Source organism: Diabrotica virgifera, chromosome 7 (assembly GCF_917563875.1).
Source record: "Diabrotica virgifera virgifera chromosome 7, PGI_DIABVI_V3a".
NCBI lineage: Eukaryota > Metazoa > Arthropoda > Insecta > Coleoptera > Chrysomelidae > Diabrotica > Diabrotica virgifera.
In genome coordinates, this window is record NC_065449.1 from 240,116,686 (window position 1) to 240,141,390 (window position 24,705).

General features: G+C 33.5%; 1 protein-coding gene across 5 annotated transcripts in view; it reads right to left on the bottom strand.

Moving 5' to 3' along the window:
- Window positions 1-3,263: 3,263 nt before the first annotated feature.
- LOC114328226 (ral guanine nucleotide dissociation stimulator-like 1) overlaps window positions 3,264-24,705 on the bottom strand; it is a 417,649-nt gene continuing 396,207 nt past the window's right edge. For all 5 annotated transcript variants that reach the window (XM_028277060.2, XM_028277053.2, XM_028277020.2 and 2 more), the window contains exons 8-10: window positions 19,403-19,770; window positions 17,506-17,752; window positions 3,264-13,686 (exon numbers count right to left, since the gene is read on the bottom strand). In XM_028277060.2, the coding sequence (XP_028132861.1) occupies window positions 13,550-13,686; window positions 17,506-17,752; window positions 19,403-19,770 (752 nt within the window). In that variant the 3' untranslated portion in view covers window positions 3,264-13,549. The remainder of the gene's footprint in view (window positions 13,687-17,505; window positions 17,753-19,402; window positions 19,771-24,705) is intronic.

Here is a 24,705-nt window from a genome sequence, read left to right on the forward strand (position 1 = left end):
TAATTTTTTTCGAATCCTGAGAAAACTGATAAGAATTTTTGAAAAATTTAAACGCAAAATGAAAGATTACGTTATTACCGAGGGCCGAAAGTCTCTTAGAATAAATAAAAAGTTTCTTTGGAATGAAATATTTGCAATTAAAAATCACACTAAATTTTCTTTTATTTTCACTCCTGTAACTTATTAAAATAAACATTATAGAAGTTTTTAGGGTCTTCAGGTTTTCAGGGACTTTCGGCCCTCAGTAATAATGTAATCTTTCATTCTGCCTTTAAATTTTTCAAAAATACTTATTAGTTTTCTAAGGATTTGAAAAAAACTCATTGAACTCATTGAACATTTTGACAGGCGACATCGCGGTGTGCAAGTACTTGGAAGGGAAACGAGAAACGACCGTGCGCGAGTCGCGGAGAAATATTGCAACTATCTTAAATAATTCATATTGTCAATTGAAATTGTCAAATTGACGTATATTTCATACCTTCTGTCATTGAAGCAGAAAAATTATATATTGCTCCACAATATTGATATGATATGCAATTATTATATAAAGGTAAATTTAATTAATTGTATTTTGAGTGCAGTACTCCATTTTAATAACTAATTTTATTTACTACATACAATTGTTCACGTTTTCATAACATAACCTGAATCTTATTTTTTCTTCTTACTATTTTTTTGGACTATGGCCTTGACAATTATCCAGTAACCAGGACTAATATAATTGGCCAATATAATTAAAAGTGCGAATAAAAGTACAGAGCGAAGAAATAGGGGTCGCTTTGCCGAACTTGCACGGTCCCATTTGCCATTCACGGTCCCACTTGCCTAACCACTTTGGCATTCATCTAATGTTGGCTCGATTATATGTCACAACTTCTTTTCTTCTATTTTTTCGTATATATTTGTAACTGTGCTAAGCAGGGTAATTCCTTTATAGTTATTGCAATTCTTATTATCGCCCTTCTTCAGGATAGGTACAAGCGAACCCATTTCCCAGTCTGTAGACACTTGTTCCTCTTTCCATGCTATATTGAGTAATTCCAGTAGCTTTTGTTTTCAATTGTCACTCGTACTTATGATCATTCCCGCCGTAATTTTATCATGCCCAAGTGCCTTTCCATTTCTTTACTTTTCATTAATTCCTCTTACATAATATTGTCTGTAATGTTATATTGTTCATTACCACTCTTTTTCTTTTTGCAAATATGTAACATTGCTTGTTTCCGCTTGTAAAACTTTCTGGAAATATTCTTTCCATCTCTTCATTATTGCCTCTTCTACTTTACCAAAGGTCCCCTTTCTCGTTTTTTATCGATTCTTTGTCTTTACTTCTTCCTTATTACTTCTTTGTCTTTGAGATCTTTTCTTAGACGTTTTTATAACTTTATGGAATTATTCTTTTGTTAACTTTCTTTTCTGAATATTATTTTGTTGACAAACTGCTTGTAAATATATTTTTGAAGTTATACTTCTTTAGGCGCGATTGAGAGTAAAATTTCCTAATTCTGCGCGCATGCGCACACAGACAGTAGTAAACGCTAGTTTTCCATGTGCTTGTGATTTGTGAATTCACATTTTTACGTACCAAATTATTAGAATTGTACATGAGTAAAAATGAGTGACTCAGATCCGAAGCGACAAAAGAGTTTCGCGAGGATAAAAATGAACAATTGTTATTTGTTAATCTTCTTCACAATTATTAAATTTTATTTGATAAAAGAATGACCCCAAAAATTAAGAATCTTCTTCTTAGTTTGTAAATTTTTCTATGACACACATTCATAAATGCTGCCATATTGTAACAAAAAAATACCTACGCCGAAGACGTCCACCCACCAACTTCACTTAAACTGAAGCAAAATACTACTAAACAAACACATACGTCAAAAGCGTAGTACATTCTTCTATGTAGGCTGGTAAATACTAGCAAATACTACGGAGAAAAGCAAATGCTTTTTAAGTGTAGTGAAATCTTCAAAAATGTAGTACGTACTTGAAGCATTAGCATTTACTACATTTTATGTCACCATGTGCACTTTATAGCTAAACTCGTACCTATTTACGGTTATCGGAACAAACTCTTATAAAATAATACTTTTATTTGAACTTTAATGACTTGAAATACTTGGATTTTCCATAAATATATAAACAATAAATAACTTTTTATTAATTGTACGCCTTAAATCAATTATTATTTTTCAAATACACTATCAATACTATTTAATAAACAACTCTTTGATCGATTTTATTATCATCGTAAAAGCGTTAAAAAGCAGTAGCAGAATGAACTGCTATATCAAAATAGCGGGTCGGACACATCTCTACTTGTCACTGTCTTGAGTCTTGTCATAACATTATATTCGAATGAGTGCATTGTATAACAAAGATAGCGAATGTTCGATTTCCACGGACATGGTGTCCATTTTTTTCGAATCCTGAAAAAACTAATAAATATTTTTAAAAAATTTAAACACAAAATGAAAGACTAAATTATTATCGAGGGCCGAAAGTCCCTTAGAATATATAAGAAGTTTATTTCGAATGAGATATTTGAAATTAAAAATCACACTACATTTTCTCTTAGTTTTTCACCCCTGTAACTTATTAAACTAAACATTATAGAAGTTCTCAGGGACTTTCGGCCGTCGCTAATAACGTAATCTTTCATTCTGCGTTAAAATTTTTCGAAAATTCCTATTAGTTTTCTCAAGATTCGAAAAAAATGAATCCCCATTTGAATAGCATTGCAGCCGAAAATACGTACCGAACTTCTTAAGGTGACACCGATTACTCAACACAAGTGCACTAGTTTCAACAACGCTTTGTCACCTATTCAATATTGTTCTTAATTCACGGCCAAGCCGAGTCAGCATTAAAAACATCAACACTTTTCTAGTTTATTTATAGTTACAGCAAAGCATCGCGGATCATTCTATTATAATTCTTTTATCAATTATCATTCGTGATTCAGATTATTATTAGACAGTTAGACCTCAAACGCACCAACTAGTTACTGTGGTGTTTAGAGTTGGTAAATAAATAAGTATTCAGCAAATAGTGTCTATTTCATCAACCCCTATCATAGGGGGTAACTACCCCCAATAACCTAGGATGTTCCTGAGAGTGGAGTACCACCATAAGGTGTTTGGCACTAGGAAAGCAGGAAAGCAAAGTTAGTCACGCCGACCAAAATTCTGTTTTCACTTTTTTTGTCCTTTATAAAAAGAATAATAAATAGGTAAATAAATAAACAAGCAAAGTTAATATGAAGGTTTTTAATAGAAAAATACAATAAAAATAAATCTCCTTACAATTTTACAAATTTATATACAATTAAGTACCAATAGGGGTTACATTTTTATACAAAAATTTATTATATAAGAGATACAACAGTGTCACAAAACACTACATCGCTAAAAATTGGTCACTTGGGAGAAAAATTGAGAAATCAATGCTCATAATACGATACAATTGACTAATACCATTCACGATTTCGATAAAGTATATCTAATAAACAAGTCTATACATTGAACAATTCGGTTTTTGTTGAAAAGCTAACTAATAGTGACTGTTAGAGGTATGTGGGATAAAATTTTGGTATATTTCAGTTATACAATTTATATCCAGACTTTAGAATATTATCCCTTTGCTCGTTGACGATATTTATAAATATAAAGGCATATAATTTATATCTATACTTTATCTTGTTGCTCGTTGAGGCCATCTATAATACAGTAGACTCCCTCTATAACGAGAACTGAAATGGCGGACTAATAACCGCGTTATAAGCGGATCTCGTTATATCAGACAACAATAATATTGTGCATGCCACCACCACTGAAATGTTTTGATGCCTCTTACGTAGTTTATTAGGTGTTGATGGTCGATCTCAACAATGAAGTTTGGCTATCGTAAATTGTAAATTTCCTACGATTCAATGTCGGTCGACAGATAAACAAGAAGGAAGAAGTTTATTACCGGCGATGGAATTTATTACAGCACTAGTCTCAATAAGCACACAGATGTTGGGCATTCCTGTATACAGGCAGTTATGGTATTTATATATGGCCATCACCACGCCAAAAACAGGTAAAGAAACTTAACCTTCGATTTCATTTTTCCTCGTTATAACCAAATACGCATCGTTATAGAGGTGTTATAGTTCAATAGGAATTTCACGGGACATCTAGTGTACCTCGTTATAAGCGAAACCTCGTAATATCCGTGTTCGTTATAGAGAGTCTACCGTATAAAAACAGACATAACTTCCTTAACGACCACATATCAATAATTTGTCATTGTTAACTGAACGGCAATAGGGCTTTTCATTCACAGTCATTTGTTTCGAGCTTCTGTCATATGTCACATAATATTAATATATCTACGTCATACGTTATAGGTATATACCAATGATACAAACCAAAGACGTATGAAGTAGATACATTAATATTATGTGACACATGGCAGAAGCTCGAACTAAATGACAATCGATGGAAAGCCCTATTGCAAAATTGTAATTACATTAAGTTCGAATTTGACGCAGTACTACCGCCGACACTCTTGCCTCGTCAGCATCCTTGATGAGACCCTCGTGACAACACACTGTCGTCGTGGGCACTGAGCGAGTTAATGTCCACAAGCCAGTTAGATCGTAGGGTCAAAAAAGCTCTCAAAAAGCTATGAAAGATGTCAAGAACGCTGAAAAAGCGACCTAACAAAGATCTAAAACGTGTAAACATAATTTTTCTGATTTTTGATCACATTTGACATGCTTTTGTCCCTGATATTTTGATGGTCTTCGTACTTTGTTAACACACAAAAGAACCAAATAACTGGTAACGGTTTGTAGCTGTTTTTTACTGGCATTTAATATACTTTTGTTGTTTCCTCGACGTTGTTTGGCGCTTCTATCACGTTTTTGGCGTCGTTTTTAACCGGTTTCCTATCGCTTTTAATGCGTGATCTTAAAAGCCACGGTTGTGATGGGACTAAGATTTAAATTGCCGTAATGAGGATTCATATTTAATGGTCAGTTAGAAAATAACCATCAAAGACGTCAAATAAATGTTGAAAAAGCAAAGAAAAATGTTGAAAAAATATCAAAATCATCCTTGGGATAACAATGTGACACAGGCTCTTGTTTACATAGTGTTCCGTGTCCTTATAGTTTAGTTAATTTTGTTTTTCGATTTTATTTTACGATGTAGATTCATATCGCTAATTCTTAAGTTTGGGTAAATTAGTTTCCAGAAATCTCTTAAAAGATTAAAATACATTCATTTTTACAATTCTGGGGAACATTTGTCTATAATAATCCTTCTCTTTAGAAAGTAGGTATTTGGAAATTAACAGTAAGTCGACTCAAGCGGTTATTGTCAGCTTCTGAGAAGGACAGTGATGAACGATTTTGTAATTACGTTTTTCCCAAGGTGAAATTGTGTCGTACAGATAGACATTTTTGTGTTCCCCGCCATCAGGGATTTCTGGTCAAGAGTCTTTTGTATTTTTAGTAGTATTCAGTATAGTATAGTAATCATCATATAGTTAGTATAGTAATCAATAAATAGTTCTATCGAAAATTGTCGTCGTGTATTATTTTAATTTGCTAAAGTAATATTTAATAGCAACTATATCTCACGGTAAACTAATCACGGGTCAAGACACATAGTTTTCACTCTTTTTTGTGATTTTTGCGAGGCGTCCGACGTTTTCGGTTGCTTTTCGAGGATTTTCAACATTTTTAATGCTATTTCTTGACATGGAAACATCGACAAAACTACATACAATATATTATAAAACTGTATTTTCTGAAGAAAACCACTTGTAAAAATTCGTGTGATAAAGACTGTAACGAGTATGCCAGTGTAAGTTTGTCGGTAAAGTTTGTTTAGCAGTAAATGGTTGTCTTCGAATAGTACCGACTATAAACATCCTGGGTTAACCGATAATAGTATAAAAGACCCGGCTTCAGGTAAAATTTAAATATGTTTGAATGTTTGTTTTTCTGTAATCTTAGCAATTAGAATAGATTTAATTTATTTTAAAACTCATTTGAAAACATTAATTTCGGGTATATAAGGCAAAGCAATATATTTTACATCCGTTTTTTTTTTGTTTTTGTCGTAATAATTATTGTAAATTTTGTGGATCCTTTGCTTTATTATAGGAGTACCGTCTAGTCAGTGTTAATTGTCAAAAGACCAACTCTGTTTGCTTATCGCTCCGGACCGGTCTTAACAATGGGCAAAGTCAGATAAATTTAATAATATTTACGACCGCACTAATTGAAGTCAACCATTTACTGCTAAACAAACTTTACTGTAGTAAAATAGAATAGTCCAGAATGATCGAAAGCATTCGAAAAAATAAGGTGTAGACCAAATACATATTTAAGGTCAAATTTCAATAGTAAGTAGTGTCAAACCGTTGAGTTTTGTGACAAAAAAAAGTAATTAATAATAAGATTTTAATGATAATTGTAATTTTGAAGAAGTCAAATAAAATTCAGTACTTCCAAGTGTTTTGTTCCCAATAATTTATTCTGTACGGCGTTTCTTAGAACAGTGGGAAGAAAAAATGGTTGTAATGTACCTATAGCTAGGTCTTCATTCAAGTTCAACTTAGCTTTGGTCAACGACTGTCTTGTTAACTTTAACAATTTAAATAAATACAATTACATTGTTCCGAGTTCAGTGTCAGTTTAACTTTCAGTCTTGGTTTTTCATCCGTTCTTGGTTCCTCCCCTTAAAGTTCTTGTAAGATATGAATTCGCATTTTTTAAGTCCCTATAAAGGGCCACATAAATTATTGTAACTGAAATATACCTATATATTAAATATTTTATCAATTTAAAAATTATCTAAACATCATATTATTATTTATTTTATTTAGAATGCATTAGTGATCATTTTATTTCCACAGAATGTTTAATAACAAAGATAGTTTTGTTTAAAATTGCAAAATGGCACCAATCTAATACTTCATTTTTGAAAAGCTAATGAGAGCGAAATTAATAAATTACGCGAACAGCAATTATCAAACACTCTGTGTATCAATATTCAGCACCTTTTGTTGTATCAGACGTAATACCCACTTCTAGATGATGCATATTTATGTTTTGCCAGTATAGGCAATTTCCTGATAGTTCGTTCGACCTAGACGAACCATGCTACAGTGAATTAATTGTTGGGTTAGACACATCTTTGTAAATGGCAACACTGCATTGCTAAGATGTTAAAGTGGGTTTACACTGTCAGGTTTTGCTACAGCGCGAGTGAGAAACAAATTCCGCACACGCGCATAAGCTTATTAACTGGTATGGTGTGAACCTACTCTGAACTACCAAAGTGTGCGTAGTTGTCATATTTGGAGTGCCTATTCCAATAATTAATGCTCTGTATGTGTAGAAATAATCATATTATAGCAACGTTTTTGTTTAATACTATTTCAATAATCATTAATGATATTTGACAAGTTCGTTAGCAATAAATAAATGATTTGAGTGATGCATTGGAGCACTTTATTGAAAATTATCCTTTTGATGGACTGCATTAATCCGTGATTTGAAATAGAAAGAAATCTAACTTCTTTATACAATTTCTAGTCATGACTACTACTTTTCTTGACATATCTTAGTTCATACTGAAATCAAAGCAAAAACTAAAAGGGTTTATAGATAGCGACGACTTCGCATTATGAACACCAGAAAACTTAGCAATTAATGAGTATTATAATGCAAACATCTTAATAGACGGAGAGGCAGCGCTGAAAAATCCCTTTGAATTTACTAAAGCTAAATATTACACAGTTGATTACTGTGATTGTGTAGAGGAACATACTGCGGTCTGTCAAGCGAAACGTAGAACAGGGGTTACTGAGAGAGTATCAAAGTTGCTTTCCTACGAAGGTAATTAAATCCATTTACTAAGGCTGAAAACCAGTACACACATTCTAAATTGAATATAAATAAAAGTTATTATAGTCGGTCAGCTCTATGACGGGACAGAACCGCCGGTCGGCCCCAATGAATGTACAGGGTTATTCACTATATTTTGACCCCCTTGTAAACTGCTTTATTTACAGAATTAAAAAAAAATTAAATACAAAAGTTATTCGATTTTTTAATTATGATTTTTTGACATATATATCGGACTAGTGACATCATCCATCTGAGCGTGATGACGTAATCGACTATTCTTTTAAATGAAAATAGGGGTCGTGTGCTAGCTCATTTGAAAGGTTATTAAATTCTCTATACAGTACTATAAACATTAAGATCATTATTTATACAGGGTATCCAAAAAAAATTTTGAATTATTAATTAAACAATTAATTTAATTTAAAAAAAAAAAATTGATGCCCTGTATAATTAATCATGTTAATGTTTATATTACTGAATAGGGAATTGAATACCCTTTCAAATGGGCACTCGACCCATATTCTATTCCCATTTAAAAAAAATAGTCAATTACGTCATCACGCCCAAATGGATGACGTCACTAGTACGATATATATGTCAAAAAATCATATTTTAAAAATCGAATAACTTTTGTATTTTACATTTTTTCTAATTCTGTAAATAAAGCAGTTTACAAGGGGGGTCAAAATATAGTGAATATCCCTGTACATTCATTGGGGCCGACCGACCGGCTCTGTACCGTCATACAGCTGACCGACTATAATAACTTTTATTTATATTTAATTTAGAATATGTGTACTGATTTTCAGCCTTAGTAAATGGATTTAATTACCTTTGTAGGAAAGCAACTTTGATACCCTCTCAGTAGCCCCTGTTCTACGTTTCGCTTGACTGACCGCAGTATGTTTCTCTACACAATCACAGTAATCAACTGAAAAATCTAGCTTTAGTAAATTCAAAGAGATTTTTCAGCGCTGCCTCTTGGACTATAACCTACTATGAAAGACAAAGAACAACTGTTTTACAAAAGAAAAATTCTCATTAAGCAGAAAAATGAATTTACCCACTAAATACAATGATAAAATAAAACAATTTCTATTTAAACGGTTTAAACATTATTTGCCAGACTTAGTTTCTTTTAAGAAAAAGGTTAAGAAAGATTTACAAATAGAAAAAAGAAACTGTTCCAGAAAACACTTAGTTGGATTTGATGTACAAATACAACTAAAAAAGACATAGAGATAAGACAACTAAGATTTAGACATTCTAAATATACAAGGTTTATGAGAAGGAAAATCTTTGACCAGTGTGTGTTGCCTGTTTTCACTTATGAAGCGGAAACAATAACACACAAAAAAGGTAGTGAACAAGATTCGCATAACTCAGAGGGCTATGGACCGCCAGATGTTGGGTGTTTCCTTGAGAGACCGAATCCCAAACAAAGAAATCCGTCGTAGAACAAAAACAACAGACGCTGTCGAAAGAATCGCGTCGCTAAAATGGAATTGGGCAAGACACCTCGCCAGGTTATCAGACAAACCCATGGACAAAACGTACTGTCGAGTTGAGGCCACGAGAAGAAGCTTTACGGTGCAGAGAACCAACCAACTCATCAACCAAATGGACCGACGATCTGAAGCGTGTTCTCAGTAACTGGATGTAATCCGCACAGGACGGAGAATGAAAAGAGCTGAGGGAGACCTATGTCCAGCAGTGGTCGCGTACGGGTTGATGAAGAGTCTAATTAACTTAATAATATCAAAAGAAGTGTGGCGACACGCTTTAATTACTATTTTTGCTAATTTTATTTTTTAATAACTTATTTCAAAACGAAATAATATGGGTCATATAAAATTCACATTTAATATACAAACCAGATGTTAAGAAGGGCCGTTAAGTTTTATGAAACGAAATGTATCCCTAACCATATGTTTTTGGTGTGTTCAGTTTAACAAACTGAATTCCCGATAAATTAATTACCTTATCAGACCTTATGTCAATAACGCACTTTGGAAATGCATTCGAAGACGTTTCTTAAAACTACAGAAAGGTTCTGAGCTTTTAAAACGCCAGATGTAGTAATTTATTGCCTTTTCTAGCCATATTGTAAAACCGCAAACATGATGATAATGGTGTTGTGGTCTCGGCAGTATCGTCACGGCAGGCCGGCAGTTCAGACGCCCCTTCGCTGCCCTCAAACAATAAACAACCCTCTTACGAGATGAATAAGCACGCCTTTTAACCAAAAATAAAATAAATATTACTGTTCGTTGTTTACACTTATTTTAATTGATTCCGTTAACACCCACCATCGGAACAGAAGCATTCTCCACCGAATTAATAACTAATAAAGGAACTTGTCAAATAAATCATTTATAATATTTATTATTTCCTTCAAATCTGAATCATAGAAGTTTTTCCGCCAATTAAAAATTATCGTACACAATGCACTAAAGCTGAAAGCATAAATTTTAGCAAAAATTATTTATTCCGCTTCGAAAGAAGCAAATTTATTTTAAAAAAATCTGAAAATTAGATGATTCTAACTTAATACCACACATAATGTGATGACGAAAGAGTATTTTGTGCTTTTATCACAGATGTTATTTGTTTCTTGGATTATTTGTCATAAACAGCTCACAAATATACAAATTTTTATAGTATAAAACAATTTTTTTCAATCAGATTTTTCACTGAAACATCAAAGCCATTTTAGTAATCAAATTAAGACATTTAGATATTTAACAGTAAAATATGTACAGCTTGTCAAATACACGGTGATACTTGGCGATTTTGTCCACTTGCGTAGAAAAAAAAAAAAGGAACGCATTCGGTGAATTATGTTTCTGTTGACTGCGCATCGTAGGTGCGCAGTCAAGGAGGCTCTTGGGAGGAGCTTATATTTGACTCCAAACAATTTTGTTTATAAGGTTAAACACTCATAAGGAATTTTTAATTTATTGTTTACGTGGTTTGTGTGACAAAATAAGACTTTTCATTTAGGTATTTAGTTAAAGAAACGTGTCAATTAAGAGATTTTTATTCGTTTTTGCCCAGGTGAGTTAATTGAATGCAATGATTAGAACGTAAACAGTTTTGAGGTTATGTTTATTTTCAACCACTAAGGAATAAAAACCACCTGAGCAAAAACGAATAAAAATCTCTTAATTAACACGTTTCATTAACGAAATACCTAAATGAAGTCTTATTTTGCCACACAAAGCACATAAATGAAAAATTCCTTATGATCATTTAACGTTACAAACAGAATTGTTTGGAGTCTCCTCCCAATTTTGTGACATTTGTGACGTCAGACTTAGGCTGTCCATACGGCCAAGTATCACAGTATATTTGACGAACTGTAGCAGAAACAAACAGTATTCATGTATTCGTTAGTCTATTGGATCTCTAGCTACGTTGCTATGTTGGTTTACTACTTTATGGCAAAATATAGAGAAATATCTCACATCTACCAGTCCATATACACCATCTTTTTGATTAAAGTAGATAATTATTGATACATTTAGTAATTAAGTAGCTTGTATTTTGAGTATTCCATACAAATATGTCACTCAGATTTTCGTAAGTATTGAATTTAACAAGACACTTAGCTTGTTTAGTTGTCAGCTATTAGGCCATGTGGTGAGGCCGGTCCCGTCTGGAAAAATTTCTGATTCGGTTTCTTTGTGGATTCCTATTCAAAAATGTCTCCTTTAAACAAATCTGAAGGGTGCCGGGCGGAATTTTTGGGCAGAAATTGTTTAAACAATTTTTTTAAACAAATACAAAATATCACGTTTTTTTGCGCCGGAACATATATTTGTAGATTTTTTGGGTCATTTTAAACAAGAAAGGTATCTTGTAATTTTTCTTGAAAATGGATAGTTTTCGAATTATAGGCGATTTAAAATGTGAAAAATGAGAAAATACGCATTTTTGAGGCTTAAAAACTCATATTTAAATTAGTATTTTTGAGGTTGCCAGATACATAAATTGAAGATTAAACATTCAGCTTCAAGATTCTGAAGAGTGATCGCGTCTAACCTTAATTTATACCGTTTTTTTTTTAATTGTTAAGTATGCGCGTTTATCCGATTTTTTTGCCGGTGCGGCGAGCTCTATTTCAAAAATCTCCTATTTTCTTCCGAAAAATATTTTTTCTAGATTCTTTGGGATATTCTAAATAAAATAAGTTTCTTGACATTTTTCTCAAAAGTTAATAGTTTTAAAGAGAAGCGATTTAAAATCCGAAAAATGGCAAAAAACGCATTTTTGGATTTTAAATCGCTTATAACTTTAAAACTGTTAACTTTTGAGAAAAATGTCAAGACACTTATTCTATTTAGAATGTCCCAAAGAATCTAGAAAAAATATTTTTCGAAAGAAAATTGGAGATTTTTGAAATAGAGCTCGCCGCACCGGCAAAAAAGTCGGATGGACATGCATATTTAACAATTAAAAAACAACGGTTTAAATTAAGGTTACACGCTATCACTCTTCAGAATCTTGAAGCTGAATGTTTAAACTTCAATTTAAGTATCTGGCAACCTCAAAAATACTAATTTAAATATGAGTTTTTAGGCCTCGAAAATGCGTATTTTCGCATTTTTCAGATTTTAAATCGCCTATAACTCGAGAACTATCAATTTTTGAGAAAATTTACAAGATACCTTTCTTGTTTAGAATGACCCACAAAACTTAAAAATATATGTTCCGGAGCAAAAAAAGTGATCTTTTGTATTTGTTTAAAAAAATTGTTTTAACAATTTCTGCCCAAAAATTCCACCCGGCACCCTTCAGATTTGTTTAAAGGGGACATTTTTGAATAGGAATCCACAAACAAACCGAATCAGAAATTTTTCCAGACGGGAGCGGTCTCACCACATGGACTTATATATCTTGCAGTCAAATCCAATGTTTACTTCTAAAAACTTTCGTTTACTATACAAAATTCACAATTAAGATGCAGTAGAAATAAACAAACCAAGACACATTAAATGCTACTAGGAGCACTCCCAAATCATAATTGACAATGTATATACATTGTAAATCCCAAATCATGATTTCCAAAGTTTATACATTGTAAATTATGATTCGAGAGTGCTCCTAGTATTATTTAACGTGTCTTGGTTTGTTTATTTCTACTGCATCTTGATTGTAAATTTAGTATAGAATACTGTTTTGCTGTTTGTTTATATGTTTCCTACTATAGTTGGCTTCGTTTTATGAGACTTTATGGATTTTCCAAGTTAAGCTGTTTGTACCATATATTTTATGCTTTAATATTTTTTTAGGATATGTTAGGTTAAAATATAGGTCGTCTTCTATGGTCCTCTAAGATCATCCCCTGCGTATCTTCACTTTCACTTCCCTGAGTATCTCAGGGTTGTGTATATACCTTTATTACTCAACTTCATTTATTTTCTGGTCTTTTCATTATCAACAGACCTATGAAGCGCCATGTAAGCGTTCCTTTATGGAACAACAATTTAATTTAGCTGTCTTTGTCATCATTACTTGACCCAACTCAGAAATCTTCAGTGAAAAATCTGACGCACGCATAAAAATATACAGTATTAAAAACCTGGAAAAGTTTTGAAATATCAAATACTTGTACAATAAAAAAAATTACAGCTTATATTTGCCCTTCGAGTTTTTTCCTGGCGTGTCCTTTTCCTCTGACTTTTTGGGACGTAAAATGAAGTTTAGGTTGTACTGTGTGTTCACTGCGTAGTATACGTTGGAATTCGAAGGAAGAACCATTTCTGAAAGAAGAGAAGCATATTAGTTTTTGGTATTTCAAAATAACACTTCTAAATGCGATAAAATTATGTCAGTCCGTCATAACAGCCATGACATACATTAAGTACATATATATAGGTATCGGTACTAAATTATAACGTATTGACAAACCGAGAAGCCATTGAAATTGAAAAACGCCCAGATTGTCTCAACAAAGGAAATGATGGCACCCAAAATCTTCGCGCCAACCCTGCCCAAAACGTCACGACCATAGCATGAGAAAAGTAGCAGTAGTCCAGGGCGCATCTGTTTTGAGGTGGACTTTGAGAGGCGACTCATATTTTTTTGCAGAAATTGCTTGGAATTAACTCATATAATAATAATTGAGTAAATGAAGGAAAAATTCGATTTTTTTCTTCGTTTTTTGATTATAACTTTAAAAGTATTCATTTCCGAGAAAAGTTGCACTGACATAAAAGTTGCCTAATTAAATTTACTACAATATAGGATTAAATATTTATATGGGAAATAAGCCACAATTAAAATGAAAAAAATAATTTTATTAACGTTTCGACGCCCAAATCGGGTGCCGTTGTCAAAATACAAAATATTACTAAAATAAACTAAAGTGTTGTTGCTAAGCAAAAAAAATTCTTCTAATAATTTATTTAATTTCACTCATTTATATTGGCAATTCAGACATATATTATACATTTTAAAGTAGAAGACTTTAAAATGATATTGCCAATATTTATGAGTTGCGTTCCTGGGACGACTTACTGAAAGATAGTTCATTCGATTACATGAAATTAACCCCAACTCAAGAATATCCGTCATAAAAAATTATAGCATGTGATATGTCTTTAAAAAGACAACCAAATGCAACGACAGTAAAATTCTCAAAATTTTTAAAATCAAGAAAGAACAAAAAATTGCATTTATAAAATACCTTGTGAATGCGAACAATTTTATTTAGGTGAGACATCAAGACCATTAGACGTTAGAATAAGTGAACATCAATCTTATATTAAAAATAGAGAATTTGAGAGATCTCAAATATGTCAACACGCATGGGATAATGAACATAGAGTTCAGTGGAGAGATTCAAGTATAGTCCTGAAAGAATCAGATAGTAAAAAGAGAAAAATCAAAGAAGCGGCTCTAATTATGCTAAATGAAACCAATTGTGTCGCAAATTCCTCGGTAGAATGCAGTAGGATGTGGTTACCCATACTGAAAGAGGAAGTCAATAGAAAGAAAATACCAAGATTAGTAAGTCAATAATATCGAGCTAGTACATATTTTATATTTTAGTATTACTTATATATCTAGTATTATTAATAATATTTATAATTTAAACATGTTACAAGTCAGAATTTGGTATTATTTTTTGAGAGTAAATTAATGTAAGACCAAATACTTACGATGTCGGGATAGTATCACAGGGTTTTTTCCTGGTTTTCCCTTGTGATTTACTATGAAGTCTCTAACGCGAGAATTTTACTGTCGTTGCATTTGGTTGTCTTTTTAAAGACATATCACATGCTATAATTTTTTATGACGGATATTCTTGAGTTGGGGTTAATTTCATGTAATCGAATGAACTATCTTTCAGTAAGTCGTCCCAGGAACGCAACTCATAAATATTGGCAATATCATTTTAAAGTCTTCTACTTTAAAATGTATAATATATGTCTGAATTGCCAATATAAATGAGTGAAATTAAATAAATTATTAGAAGAATTTTTTTTTTGCTTAGCAACAACACTTTAGTTTATTTTAGTAATATTTTGTATTTTGACAACGGCACCCGATTTGGGCGTCGAAACGTTAATAAAATTATTTTTTTCATTTTAATTGTGGCTTATTTCCCATATAAATAATTAATCAAAAAAATGCCACAAGGAAATAGCTTCAGAACAACATAGGATTAAAATTTTAAAAATTGTCACCCTTGTTGCAAAATATTAATAATTTCGAGAAAACCTTAAAAAAACAAGTATTCGCATTTTACCTTTTTCAACCATTTGTGCTACCCTTAGGACCTTCATATTTCACCCAGAAAAACTTTATGATATATTAAAATAATACTGTAAATCTCGTTAAGATCGGTTTAATATATTTTGCAAAATAAATTTTGCAATCCAGATTTCGCAAAAAAAATGCATTTTTTCAAAATGTTGCAGGACTGAAAATAAAGCACACAGCAAGTTGAAATTTTTTTTGCATGAATACTGTACCTTTTCATTTGCAATTTGCAAAATTAAAATCGGTTAATTACCATTTTTTTTTAATAAACACTAATATTGGGTGCTACGCGCAGGACAGCGGATACGTTTGCTCTGATTGGGCATTCCAATGACCTGTCAAAAATGATCGAATATTGCGGCTACCAATGTTTATCTAATACTATTTTCTTACTCTATATTTAGTTGTATTTTAATATTTTAATTCCCCAAAAATCAAACTAATTTGATTATTGTTTGTGAAGTATTGTTTAAACAATTGCATATGTATATTTAAAAATAATAAACTCTTATTCTCCAAGTTAAAATATATGAACAAAGAAAGTTTTTGCTAAAAAAGTATTATTTCAAATTACAGAGTATGTGTTTTTATTTTGTAATAAACAAATTTATTTATTTATATCGAAACGTACTGAAAATTAAAATGTATCAATCATTGTCAAAGGTCATTGGAATGCCCAATCAGAGCAAACGTATCCTCTGTCCTGCGAGTAGCACCAAAAATTAATGGTTATTTAAAAAAATTATTAACGCCGTGGTAGTTAACCGATTTTAATTTTGCAAATTGCAAATGAAAGGTACTGTATTCTTCTATATGCAAAAAAAATTCAACTTGCTGTCTGCTTTATTTTCAGTCCTGCAACATTTTGAAAAAATGCATTTTTTTGCGAAAGCTGGATTGCAAAATTTATTTTGCAAAATCTGTTAAACCGATCTTAATGAAATTTACAGTATTGTTTTATTATATCATAAAGTTTTTCTGGGTAAAATATGAAGGTCCTAAGTGTAGCACAAATGGTTGAAAAACGTAAAATGCGAATATGTACTTGTTTTTTGTGGTTTTTTCGCAATTATTGCTATTTTGCAACAAGGGTGACAATTTAAAAAAAAATTTAACCAATGCTATATTGTAGGAAATTTAATTAATCAACTTTTATGTTAGTGCAACTTTTCTTGGAAATGAATACTTTTAAAGTTATAATCAAAAAATGAAGCAAAAATCTACTTTTTCTTTCATTTTTTGACATTTTGATTATTTACACAATGTTCCGGACCTTTTTGAGTGGGAGGATAACTCAATTATTATTATATGAGTTATTTCCAAGCAATTTCTGCAAAAAAATATGAGTCACCTCTCAACGTCCAAATGTACTCAATATTTTTACAGATGCGCCCTGGTCTACAGTGAGTGTAAGTCTTCTCTAGATGGATGGAAGACAATAGATCTTTGCAATGGCACATGGATAGGTTGATCAAGGATATAGCAAGGACATTGAGATGGACATAGCAAGGATGAAGGATGGAAGGTGGGCACGCAAGTTAACTGAATTGAAACTAAGAACCGATACACGAAACAAAGGAAAACCGCCTACACGATGGCAACATGATCTGCTCTAGATACAAAACAGGAGAGGTTTATGTCCTGCAGTGGACTTACGGGCTGAGATAATGATAATGATGAGTAAAAATAGTGGAGTAATCTAGTGACTCATGATACTGATGTTCCGGAATTATTACTGATGAACTATAAATGCAGTCAGTACCTAGGCTTGTATAATGATATTAATTGTATGTGTATGTCTATACTACCCTTACCTTTTTCTGGTAAAACTTGAGCTAGAGTATACTGGTCCGGGTTCCCCTCCAATCCTAATTTGTACATGGCATTTCTGATCACTTGAGGCGTCCTTTCATTATTACTTAACATTATACTTTTATACAACACTATACCGTCCGTTTCTACACTGTCCGTTTCGTAAGTTACTTTAATGATGTAAAAGTCTGGATTACTTTTCTGCGACTGGTTGCTCAATGTCCCCGAACTGTTATGGTTTAAAGGTACCTGTACAAAACAAACTTTTATTAGTCACGTATGTACTTAAATAATATATCAATTATAGATTTTCGTTTAGTACATGTCGTTTTTACCAAATTTCCAAATTTGGTTGCATTGGTTGGTTGGTCTCAAACATTTTGTGTATCATGCGGAATAGCTTTTCCAATCCGTTTTTTACAATTTCCAACTTTTAACATGTTCACAATCTTAAATAAATAAATCCGGTTCGAAGGACCAATATACACTGACCGGCACAAAAAAACCGCCACCCCAAAAAATGGGTCATTTTTAATGTCTTGTATTTCCTAAACCTGATGTCCGATTTAAGTAATTCTTTTAATATGTTATAGCCTTATTCTTTAACAATATCGCTCTAATAATATTGTTGCTAGACAGGTACATTGTCATTGTATACAGGATGTACGAATCAAACTTTGTTTTTTTTCTCAAACTTTGGAACACCCTATGGAATGTTCTAGTTTTTATAAAATACTGAAATTCAAACCCAACTATAGCCTCAGGTTTTCTTAACATTATGTTTTTAATATTTGTTTTATAATATATAATAATAATGTTTTATAATAAAAAAGTTACGCACTTTAACAACTACCCCTGTTTTTGGTCAATACAGGGTGTTTTTAAATAAGTACGGCAAACTTTAAGGGGTAATTCTGCATGATAAAATGATGACAGTTTGCTTTATAAACGTATGCCCGCAAATGCTTCGTTTCCGAGATAGGGGGTGTTGAAATTATTCTTACAAACTGACGATTTATTTATTGCTCTAAAACGGTTTGTGATATGCAAATGAAATTTGGTAGATTTTAAGAGGTAGTTATTGCGCATTTTTTGGCATACAATTAAGAATTTGATATTCACCATTGGCGTGCATACGGGTATAAACATTTTAGATATATCCCGTATGCACGTCAATAGTGAATATAAAATTCTTAATTGTATGCCAAAAAATGTGCAATAACTACCTCTTAAAATCCACCAAATTTCATTTGCATATCACAAACCGTTTTAGAGCAATAAATAAATCGTCAGTTTGTAAGAACAATTTCAACACCCCCTATCTAGGAAACGAAGCATTTGCGGGCATACGTTTATAAAGCAAACTGTCATCATTTTATCATACAGAATTACCCCTTAAAGTTTGCCATACTTATTTAAAAACACCCTATATTGACGAAAAACAGGGGTAGTTGTTAAAGTGCGTAACTTTTTTATTATCCAACATAAGCGAATGAATCAAAAAGCAGAATGTTAAGAAAACCTGAAGCTATAGTTGGGTTTTAATTTCAGTATTTTATAAAAGCTAGAACATTCCACAGGGTGTTCCAAATTTTGAGAAAAAAACACAGCTTTATTCGTACACCCTGTATACAATGACAATGTACCTGTCTAGCAACAATATTATTACAGCGATAGTGTTAAAGACTAAGGCTATAACATGTTAAAAAAATTAATGAAATCGGACATCAGGTTTAGGAAATAGAATATACTAAAAATGACCCTTTTTTTGGGTGGCGGTTTTTTGTGCCGGTGATCGTATTACAAGGAACTGAGGAAAGGCTCGGCAGTCTTAAAAACTGGAAAAAAGATATTTTCTCTTCTATTTTTATAGAAATAGATATAAAAGCTTTGACTCACCTGAAGTTTATTATTTGCACTGCCCGAATGCGAACTATTTAGCGACACATCCAAAGAAGGTAGCGAAGAATTACTACTCGAATTCGACATCTGCGAAGGACTCAATTTCCTATCTAAACTATTATGCGGCGAACTCGGCGTGCTATCTATGTCGCAGTAGAACTGCGAGCTATTGCTGCTCGAAGTACTGGCTATCGAATCGTTCTTCTGGTGTCCCGATGTTCGTTTCTTCACTTTAACGTTGTTGGAACTGGATGGTTCTATTTGACAGCTGAGCTGGTAGGCGTCTCGATCGTCTAGGACTAGAATGGTGTCGAACCATCGGTCGAAGGCTGGATCTTCCGTGAAATGGTAAGCATTTGCAGCACCTAAAAATAAAATTCGATAAATGCCTGTTAGTCCATTGAAATGTTACATTTAGTGTGCATTTCTTAGAGGAGTCAATTTTATTTTTTAATGTGTAGGGGGTTCAGTAGAAGCTTAAGTTCAAGTTTTTGGGGTTGAGGCCCTTGTCCCCCGGCCGCCATCTTGGAAAAAGAGGTGCAAAGGGCTTTCGCGCTGTATCTCGTAAACTAGCTACCCTACAGAAAATTTAATTTCACATAAAATGAAGCAAATTAAATTTTCTACAATTTTATGTCTATTACTTTTTATCGTAAAGTGACCAACAAAAAAGTTATAAACAAAAATAAGAGAAAATTTTGTAAGAAATTTCCTTTTGGAGGTTATAACTTTTTTTACGTTCATTTCACAATAAAATAACATCATAGCGATTTTGTAGAGAATTTTTCAATAAACAATTTTCACTATAAAGTTGTTTAATTTTATTTATTATCTAGGTTTTACAGCGCTCCAAACTTGACCAGATTCTCGAATTCTCGTAGAAAAATAATGCTTTTCTACAGGCCTGGACTGGGCCGCCGGCCCACCGGCCCGCGGGCCGGTGCGCCTTTTACCTCCGTTAGTATCTATCCATTAAAAAAATTAAACGCTGAAAATTTTTTTTTAATCTTTACACAAAAATTAGGCGGCAAAATTACCCTAAAAACTGTTTTTACTTAATGAAGAAACATAAACTGCTACAGAAACCTATATAATAAAGCCAGTGGGTACAACAAAATATAACTTGTATCAGGTATCAGAATAAAATAGCACAGATACGACGCGCGGCGACCTCGAAAGCCATTCCTACGATTTGGGCGCCTTTCGTAGGTATCAATTTCCGCTGTTTCTGTTATAATAAATAACTTAGATACGACGCGCAGCGCCCTTGAAGATCATTTTTAGATTCTGCCGCCTTTTGTAAGTATCAAAATCTGCTGTTCTATTGTAATAAATGTAATAAATAGCTTAGATACGACGCGCAGCGCCCTCGAAGATAATTTTTACGTGATGGGCGCCTTTCGTAGGTATCAATTTCCGCTGTTTATATTACCTACTTATAAAAATCATCTTCGAGGGAGCTGCGCGTTGAATCTAAGCCATTTGATTATCTGATACTTGATACAAACAGTGTTACATCCCACAATTAACCTATAATAGATATGTGTAGTTTTCTGCGCTCCATAACTACATTATACATATAGGATTGTTGTGCCCAGAATCCTAAGTAACGAAGCCAGTGGGTACAACAAAATACAACTTGTAACCTTGTATCAGGTATTAGATAATACATAATCAAATAGCTTAGATGCGACGCGCGGCGCCGTCGAAGACCAATTTTACGATTCAGGCGCCTTTCGTAGGTATCAATATCCGCTCTTTCTATTACAATATAAGAGTGTTACATCTTACAATTGGCCTAAAATCTGAGTGCAGTCTTCTACGCTCAATAAACTACATTATACATATAGGATTGGTGCGCCCTACAATCTTACACAATGAAGCCAGTGGGCATAGTAGAAACGCAACTTTGTCAGAATGTGCAAAAAGTGGCCATTTCAATGTTTGGTATAAATGTTAAGAAATTCGATACGCCGCCTTTAAAAATAAGAGCTTGCCGATATTGTAACATCCAATTAATCATTAGTAGTCAACTTGCATATTAGTACAGTTAAAATTATTAAAGAGTAAATTATTAAGCAAGACAAATTTAACTTTTTTTCTACTTTTAAGGACAAAAATTTCATTTCCCAATTTCATTAGAGAAACCGAATTAAAATTATTATACACATCATTTTTGAAACGCTATTTGGTTAAAATATCTCATATTTGTTGGTAAAAAAATATATTAATTTGTCTGGACTAAATTACGGTTTTGTTGATATCAGAGGACTTGGATTCACAAAATGTTGCAAAACTGAATTTTGTTATATTCGGTTTAAATTTTCTAGCGAATTTCAGAGCCGACTATACAACAAAATTTAACACACATAGCTCGAAAATAGCACGGTTTATGTTACTCATATCCTCGCATCTCTGACCAATCAAGCCGAAAGCACAGTATAAAGAGGGACAGTAGAACCACTCTCCGAAAAATTGGAAGTAAAATCTGTAGTCGCGCATGGCGACCGCGCAATGTTCTTAGTCGCTTTTGCCCCACTCTCGCATTGCTAGTCGCACAGAAACGTGCGGGTTTTAACAGGGAAAACCCGCATCCACCACTGGTGAATTACCAATGGCGTACTGCCGGTATTACTTCTTGAGATCAAAGCGCCGACAGAGGAGTGGTTTTACTGTGGAACCTCTATATACTGTGCCGAAAGCATCCTTCTAAAAAACCTCCTCATTAAAAAACCTTTTTAGATCGATATCCCCATCTTCCCATTTCTTCCGTTTGCTCGTTAGTTCAAAACTGATATACTTATGTAAACTGAGCGATTCTTCTTAAAAAACAGTCCAAATTATGACCGTATTTAGAAGTGACGTTGAAACCAGCGAGATGTCCAGAAAGGATTCACTATTACTTCTCTCCGAACGTAGGCTTGATGTGTGAGATTTTCTGCTGCCGGTATACCTTCGAACCTGTCTCAGGATTTCTTCCTTTGTGATATCCCTGTCTATATCAAATATGTCTCACTGGTCCTGACAGTCCCGGACGTTCTCTATTACGTTTCCCTCCGTGCGGGCCACGATTGTCTTCTTTAGAGGCTCAGCCTGTTCTTTCCGTGCCACTTCGAGGTTTAGGTCCCGTTCCTAGTCTTCTTTGCGCTTTTGACGCCAATTGGACTCTTCCTCGTGTCTGCACTACTTTAGTTTAGCTTGAGGATTACTCTGCGTAGGATTTTCGACTTCCCTTCACGATCACCTTCTGCGTCACTACGTTCATACTCCTCCAGCGCGAGGTGAAGGTCCATACCCATAAAGACGACTTCCAGGAGCTTCTTGAGGTTCCTACCTCTGTAGCCTCCTCTATACTCTTAGGGACGCCTCTCTAGTCTCCAGTGTCTCCATGTCTTCCCACACTTTAGAAATGATTGCCAGTAGCGTCTTGTCCCTTTCCATTTCCGTCACACCTTTCTCTACAGGGACCATAAAAATATTCTGACGTTTCCCCGGTTCTCTTTTTTCTGACTCTACCTTGTAATTGTAATCATATAATTAAGTTGGAGGTATCTCTCCTGATCTGTATGTATCTCCTGTACATACAACCAATTTCGGTTTTTCCTGATCAAGTCGTGGGACCTTTCCCCCTCACCTAACAGCCCAGGTTCCAAGACCACTACTAAGTCGCCTGCAAGTTTATTTCCTCTTCTCGGTTTAGCGGCCGTAGAGTAAAGTGATCATCTTCCAACTCGACTTTATAGTGTCGTTAATTTTTTCAAAGCCTCTTTCCCCTGAGTTCAGGACCGTTGCGATCATTTGTCTCTTTCTTTCACAAGTTATTGGGGGAAGACCTCTTCTTCTGTGTGGACACACAGGCGACTTCTCTTCTGTGTGGGGCGACTTCTCTGAAAGTGCCCTCCATGTCTTCGGTGACTCTTTTAAGGTTTTTACCACATTCTTGATTTTGATTTTCGCATTTGTATGGTCGAACATTAGTTTCACTAATTATCCTTTCAGCTCCTTTGCAAGGTTGCCTCCGCTGAATGATCCGTCTTTTTCAGGTCCCTGACCGGAATTCTTTCAACAGATCCCCTTTTTCTGAAGTCTGCTCCTTCCTCTTTTCTTCTTCGCTGAGTACTTACCCTTTGTTCTCTTCACTACTTATGAACATCATATTATCATCTCCTTCATAGCTTGTTCCAGCTGCATCACCACTGGTAACTCGCTCAATTGTCCCTTCATTTTGTTTTATTTTTTCCTACGTGATTAAATACTTATCCATATAGTTCCCACGAGTAGGGGCGAATTATACTGTCCGGCGAGGCAGTGCGCCCTTGCCCACGCTAAGGCTTGAATTTCAAAGGGTTTCGTCAGTTCTTCGAGGGCTCCGTTTGCTGTCGTCTGACCTAGGTCATTCACCACTCAGGCACGGATCGTCTGACACCGTGTGGTTGCGGATTTTTTATCGAGGTTTGCTCTTCTATTATATAGAGTTTCATAGCGCTCTAAAAATTTGAAAAATTTCAAAAAGTGACTTCTATTGAACACCAATCATGATTTTTGTTAAATGTTTTTGAACCAGTAAATTCCTCTGTAGAAGCGGTTGAAAAATTACTCAAATTTTTCAAAAATTTGTTTGGAGTCTCCACAGAGCACCAAAAAATTCAACGGAGTTAAAGGGATACTGGGAAACTGAAGCTATATTTTTAGAGTATCTTAATATAATTTACTATTCCCAACAAAAATAGGAAATTACTTTATGGATTTTAATTAAAATTAAATTTAAAAAAATCACAAGTAATATTTACTTATTTACTTTACATGCGCTAGGATTTGAAAAAAGTTTCATGTAAAGAAGGGAGGTTTAGCGCCTTTGTTTAGAGATTAGGTTGGCGCCTTTTTTAGGATTTGGGTTGGCGCCTTTTTTAGGATTTGGGTTGGCGCCTTTTTTAGGCGCCAGTCCGGCCCTGCTTTTCTATCTATATATTAGACGAGCGGCATTAACCGTTATGCCAACCACGAAAATCAAATTTAAGGTGAATGATCAATTTTGGTCTATTTTTATGTTTTAGAGGTCGCTGAATCCGAATATGAAGTTTATTTTTATCTAGAGTTGGTGGAACATGTTAAAAAAATAAATTTTATACAAAAATGCCAAAAATCAATTTTGATGATTTTTCAAATTTACCTCGCTGTATCTTTGGTCGCTGTAAATATTTCCTTTTAAAAATTTTACTGTGTCATCTTTGAAGCACGTAGATAACAATGAAATTTGTCCAAAATGTTTAAACACATTAAAAAAGGAGTTGTTAATTTAT